We start from the raw sequence: 6,788 nt of genomic DNA, 5'->3' as shown, positions 1-6,788 counted from the left end.
GACGGAGGGACAGATTCACCCCCCACCCCCCCAATCCCAACCCCCACCCCCCCAATCCCAACCCCCCTGCCCCCACACATCTAGGGAAAGTGGCGGACGTGCAGAAAAGATAGTCAACCATGACACTGATCTGGCCGAGAGATTTATAAATCTGCAGAAATGTGCAGCAGCTGTGTTATAGGAAGCTAAAAATGAAGTATGTCAAACCTGAGAGTTGAACATTGCTCCTTTCAGTATCTGTTTTTTTTTTTTTTAAATGAGTCAGAGCAAATACTGTATGGCTTAAATTAAGTGAAGTGTGGTCCTTATTTTTCTTTAAATATGTTTACAACAGGTTCAATGTTTCTGTTGACTTCTGCCTCTCTCAGAAGGTCGGCTTGGACATTTAAATTGACTAAATGCCAATGTCCACCATTTTAATTTGTTGTTTGTGCATGTGTGCGTGTGTGCATGTGTGCGTGTGTGCATGTGTGCGCGGGCTGGGCAACAGAAGGACAGGTGTAAGGACAAAGATTAAAGCAACATGAGAGAAACCCTCGCATAATTCAAACCTTATTCCTCACTAACTTAAATCACAGACTGTGAACATAAACTTTCTCCAAAGTCAATGCAGGGTGAATCCATCCGGTACTTTCCCTTGGGACACAGTTTTATGTTGTGTTGTTACGTTGATGCTGGCATCATCATCCATCCATGCAAAAACACCTGGTAACCATCACGGCTATCTACGGACGTGCCTTTTTCATTGGAGCATCAATAATGACCTGCACTGGCTTATGTATTTAATATTATTTGGAAGAACGTTTTAGGTGGTCGTGCCTTCTCTGACAGGGCACCTCTCTTTGGAACGACCTGCCCGAGGAGATGAGGCTCGCTGAATCAGTGACTTCTTTTAAATCACTTCTTAAAACATATTTTTTATTCAACTTGCTCTTATGTGATGCCATCTTTTTATCGTCTTTTTCATTGTGTTTTACTATCACCTGTTCATTTAATTTATTGAATTTGTTTCCTGTCTTCCTGTTTCCACTTTCACTACTACAATGATGTGTATATGTTGATGAGGTGCATACAAATAATATTAAAATTGTTATTCACCAATCACATCTTAACGAAGGTCACCCTGCTTTTTCATTCTGTTACACTGCAGTGTCTTTAACAGTAAAAGCTAATGAGGTGGCCAGACTTTGGCATTCATCCAGGCCACCTTTCTAAAGCACTTAATGAGATCTTCTGATTCAATGTTGTGGAAAACAACACACAGACAAGTATGTCCACTGTTTGCTCTTAAAAAAGGATCAATGACAAACTAAATGTTCAAGACTGCTACATAAAACATAATGGGCAATAGATAGATAGAGAAGAATCATATGTAAATGGGGAATGTGCATATTTGTGTGTGTTCAAAGGTTCAAAACAACTGTCATCTCCCTTGCCTTAAAGACATGTTGGTTGTGCTTATTGCTGCCTTAAGAGCTCTTCTGAGAGCCATAAATGGGGCTTGTTGTTGTGCTTTTCAGTTTTTTTGTCCTGCTTACAATACAGTTTACTTTGCAGCAAAAATAATATTGGGCTTGGCATTTTTCTGTCCACAAAGCAAGTTGCTGCACATAAAAAAAACTATGAGTCAAAGAAACTGAAAAGAACAGAGACAAAAGCATCAGACAGATAAATAACTAGAATTCAGCACTTATACCTTCTTTTGGGATGGTGGGGGGTTTGCCCTTAAAACAGGCTCCCTAAATTGTACATATTAGACTTGATAACAATTCCCAAAGGGTTCATGTCATGGGAGAATGTAGGCATTCAAGCTAAAGCCTACTACTTTTTTTTTTTATTTCCGGCAGCACCTGAAGGCAACATTAGTGTCAGCTGCACCAAGTGCAGCAGGTGGATTTAATAACTTAATCGACTGAAAAACTGAAATTAAGTAGCCTAACAAAGAAATTGAAGAAAAATTAAGAAAAGTTATTATTGGGTATTTGTGAATCTTTACTACCTAGGCCTAATTAGTCGTGCTCATCTTACAGTTGGTCACCCCTCTTTTATCACTCTTAAACAAACTTTTGACGCATTTGACTTTAAGCAGCACGTGTTATTTTCTTCAACCGAGCTTAGTAAATTGAAATAGTCAAAGGTATTTTGTCAAAGTGCACCACTAGTCTTGTTTATTAAACCAATGTGGCTTTATTTTCTAATATGGTAACCCGACTTTGAAAAGTAATTGCCTGTGTTGTTTGAATACGTAAAAAACATTTTTGTACGTTTCTTTTACCGACCTGTTTCCAGATGCTCCGTCTGACTGCAGGGCGCGTGCGAAGCCTGGTTGCTAGACGTGCAACAATGGCCTTGACTACCAACAGCGCGAGGATGGCGAGTCACGGTAAACATGACCCAGATTCACACAGCTAGCAAGCTAACCCTAGCCTACACATTTAAAATCATATCAAATGAGTTTTTCATCTGACTAACTTTCGTCATAATTTAACCAAAGACTGTGAAACTTAAGGAGTGCGATAAACAGATTCACATCATGAAACACAGAAAAGAAGACGAGTAAAAGGCATGCTCCCCCTAGGTAGCTCCTTTTGAGTCTCATCCAAAATAATTGTCACTTACTGAAAATGGTGGAATTGTAGTCTTTTCTGGAAGGTGGAAAACTACAAACAAACGGGAAATGACTGTATTCCTAATATATAGTCAGAGAGAGTTTAACATGAATATTTTGAATGTTATATTAAATATTATAATTTGATGGCTTGCACTATAGATCTTGTAGAAGTTGATTACTTTTACTTTACATACATGGTAAAATATTGCACATGTACCAAAATAAAGCTCAGGTAGCTCAAAGTAAATGAAAATGATTTTGGACTTATGTCACGAAGAAGATCTTAAAAGTCCCATTGCATGAATATGTGTGGTTTTTTAACATTAATATGAGTTCCCCTAGCCTCTCTGTGGTCCCCCAGTGGCTAGAAATGGTGATAGGTGTAAACCGAGCACTGGGGATCTAAAACCCCATTTTGATTAAAAAAAAATTAGATGGAGTCACAGATGTTGGTGTTATTCTTTCAAACAGCTTAAACACAGGTCTAAATACAGCAAAGGTTAACAGCATGAGGTAAAGCTGCATGAAACCACATTTAAATCAACCAATTTGGATAAGTCAGTCAGTCATTCACTCAGTGTTCTCACTTCATGTAACTTTCCCCCATTGTTCAGAAGCCTGATGTACCAGAACAGGAGGCCTCAGTCTGAAGTCTCAAACCAGCAGATGGCGCCGCTGTACCATCATAGACACATGATCCTTGGGGCTATTGTGTTACAAGTGTAGGACATATGTTACCGTTTCCTGAACCAGGGTTTGAAAATGTTCTCTTGACTGTACATTGTCGGTTCCAAAAGTGACCCTTCCTGTCTCTGTCCATCCAGAAGTGGCACAGACAGTGGACATGTCTCAGCCAATGTACGTGGACCGTTTGGACACCCCACTGCCTGACAAACCCTACACTGATGTCCTGACTGCTGCTGACAAGAGCCTGAAACAGAAGGAGAAAGGACCCTGGAGCCAGCTGACCCGAGAGGAGAAGCTTGCCTGTAGGTTCTTCTCTCCACGCAGGCTGAGACTGTGGAGCTGCTGAGGTGGAACACAATACAGCAAAAAAAACCGCACACATCACGACAAAATGACATGAAAACACAACCTAAATTTATATAATACACTTAAGCTACATAGACCACAATTCCTTCAAAAGCACAGGGCAACCAGGGTTGAAAAGTCTACATTTACTGAAGAACAGTACAATTCTGAGGTACTTGTACATTACTAAATGAAAGTCACCCAACAGTATATGAACTAACTAGAACACTATGTGTCACTGTCTCAGTATTAATTATAACTTCTATTAATCTATAGGCCTAATTCTATTATTCCAAATCTAATAATATAACTCTGAGGGTTCATTTGCCTGCATAGGGAGTACTTTTGATACTATAGGCACATTTTGCTAATAATACTTTTATTTAAGTAAAATGCAGATTTTAGAACTTTTACAGAACGGCATGCCAACACGGTGACAACAAATCTCTGTGTGTGGTGTAAGCTCCGCAAAGAGAGAGAGAAGACAATCATTAAAGGACACATATCACTCTCATTTTCAGGTTGATACTTTATAGTTGTGCATATAATAGTGACACAACATAGGACAAGAGAAAGGGGAAATATTTCCATATATTATTAGTGGAACACTTCCCTATTTTCTCTTCTTAACCCTCTATCTCACCCGTCTCTCGTGTTCTTCACACCCCCCCCCCGCAGTGTACCGGCTCTCGTTCCATCAGACCTACTCGGAGATGAAGCAGCCGTCAGCAGAGTGGAAGACTGTGTTGGGCGGGATGTTCATCTTCCTGGGCTTCACTGGCCTGCTGGTCTTGTGGCAGTCAGCCTATGGTAAGTCTGACTTTTACACTCTGAAAGGACAAACCCATTCTCCTTTGACAATGCATGGTGCTAAGAAACCTTTTCAGCCACATCATCACACACCTGGGCCACGTTCAGCCTCGACAAAACGTAGCAACACGTTTTTTAAACTGAAACAGGGGTACGTTGGACCCCCTGGTGTGTGTGTGCAAGGCGTTCTACCTTTTTTATTACCTATGACACAGCCAATAAGTGAGACACACCCACCAAACAAGAGGGAAAAAATTGAATGAATGCACATTGAATGTGCCCTTGGTGTGACAAAGATCTCTTTCCCAGCGGACGTTTTCACTTATATTATTATCATAGCAGGACCGGCACGGCTGCACCTAACAACATTAACAGGAGCTCTGTTCCTTTCAAGTGTCCCAGAAGGCCTCACCAGTCAGCCAGCACGTACCAAACCAGAGCCCTGTAAATGGACTTTATGAGTTACACCAGTGTTTGACAGGTCAACATGTCCAATGTGAGAAGGGTCAGTTACCAAGGGCTGCAACCATCGACTGTAAAGTTAGGGGACAGAGCATGTGTGACGTCACCCATCGGTCTGTGGAGATCTGCTATGAGTCGCTGAGTTTGCCGTTACGGGCGCAGCCATCCTGGCTGCGGATGTGACCGTTTAGACGAGAGGGAGGAGTGAGGGAGGAGCTGTTTACACTCAATGTTACGTTACGCACTTTCATTGGAAATCACATCATCGCCACGCCCTAAAACACCCCCCTGCTATCAATTAATATTATACACTCTATGGCTGCAAGTGATGATATTTCCATTGTTGATTATTTTCCTTAATTTCCTTAGTTTTTTTTTGGTCTATAAAATGTATAAAATGAGGTCCTCAAATGTCTTGTGTTGATCACAACTCAAAGATGTTCAGTTTACTGTCACAGAGGAGTGAAGAAACTAGAAAATATTCAATTAAAAAGCTGGAATCTGAAAATTATTAAACAATTTCACAACAAATGGATTAAAGTTCAAAATAGTTGCCTATTAATTAACCCTCCTGTTGTCTTTGGGTCAAATTTGACCCCTTTTCAAGAAGTTTCTGTATCAGAAATTTAGGTTTCTGTCAAAAAAATTGTCCAAAAAAGTAACGTGGATGGTTCCTCATAAGTTAAATGTATAGTTCACTACTTTCATTGAACTTAGAAAAGTTCAATGAAAGTGACTAAACTGTGAACAAATGTATAAAGAAAAGTGACAAATGTAAAAATTTCTTTTTTTTTTTAATTTTGGGGAAAAAAAACATATTTCAAAACGGTCGACAAACGTTGAAAAAGTGACAAAAACATCGGCGGATAGACACAAAAGTGTTAAAAGACAAGCATAACATTGATAAAAGGTTTTTTGTTTGAAATTTGGACTCAGAAAAACAAATTTGCAGGTCGGCGGGAAGAGAACACGAGGGTTAAATAGTATCATAAAATAAGAACTAATAAATGAATTGATTAGTTTGCAGCTCGAGTGCGTTTCCAGTTTCCTTACCTCTTCTATCTGGCTGAACGGGAACTTGATGGCAAAACGTCTGTTACCAAAATAAAACGCCAATCACATGCTTTGTTTTTTGTAGCATCATGCACTTGTATGTTTGCATGTGGACTACACTTCAGAGTCCATTGAAGTGCTTTACATGTCTCTATTCCTAGTCTACCCTGCACGTCCCAGGACCTTTGACGAGGAGTGGCAGGCCAAGCAGCTGCAGAGGATGTTGGACATGAGGGTCAACCCCATCGAGGGCTTCTCGGCCAAGTGGGACTACGAGAAGGGCCAGTGGAAGTAAAGAGACGACTGGACCGTGGCTGAGGTGGCGCAGGGTCCCGAGCCGTCCCCTCAGAGCGTGGATCTGTCCCACTCTGTGAAGCTAATGTCAGTCAGTCGCATATTCGAATGTTGCATTGTCAAAAATGTCAAAAACCACTAGAAGGATGGAGCTTATCCACTGTCAACATCTCTGGGGCCGTTTTACTCTGCGCCACCTCTGGCTCTCAGCCAGGGGCGTCTTCTCCAACCACGTCTGTCACGGTGATGACCGTGTCCGTCCTGTAACCTTATCATAATAAAGTTTTGCTTAAGCCAACTCTGTCCAAGTCTTTGATTAAAAAGCAGTGCACAAAAAAGTAATTAAAAATGAGAATCTTAGCATCGGTTTCATGAAGGTCCTGACATTACACCAGTGGTGGGAAGTAACTTTCTATCTTTACCCAATTCTGAGGTACTTGTACTTTACTTGAGTAGTTCCATTTCATGCCACTTACTACTTCTACTCCTACATTGCAGAGGGAGATATTGGACTACTTTCTATAAG

General features: G+C 40.7%; 1 protein-coding gene across 2 annotated transcripts in view; it reads left to right on the top strand.

Moving 5' to 3' along the window:
• cox4i2 (cytochrome c oxidase subunit 4I2) overlaps nt 1-6,560 on the top strand; it is a 6,899-nt gene extending 339 nt beyond the window's left edge. The window contains exons 1-5 of one of the 2 annotated variants that reach the window (XM_032521061.1): nt 2,030-2,081; nt 2,290-2,383; nt 3,436-3,600; nt 4,322-4,453; nt 6,130-6,560. In XM_032521061.1, coding sequence (XP_032376952.1) covers nt 2,290-2,383; nt 3,436-3,600; nt 4,322-4,453; nt 6,130-6,263 — 525 coding nt within the window. In that variant the 5' untranslated portion in view covers nt 2,030-2,081 and the 3' untranslated portion in view covers nt 6,264-6,560. Of the gene's footprint in view, nt 1-2,029; nt 2,082-2,289; nt 2,384-3,435; nt 3,601-4,321; nt 4,454-6,129 lie in introns of those variants that run through there. The other variant, XM_032521059.1, reaches the window with a different exon arrangement.
• The last annotated feature ends 228 nt before the right edge of the window (nt 6,561-6,788 follow it).

This window comes from Etheostoma spectabile, chromosome 7 (assembly GCF_008692095.1).
Source record: "Etheostoma spectabile isolate EspeVRDwgs_2016 chromosome 7, UIUC_Espe_1.0, whole genome shotgun sequence".
In the NCBI taxonomy this organism is placed as follows: Eukaryota; Metazoa; Chordata; class Actinopteri; order Perciformes; family Percidae; genus Etheostoma; species Etheostoma spectabile.
The sequence above is the reverse complement of the archived record's forward strand: the minus strand, read 5'-3'. Positions and strand labels throughout refer to the sequence as shown.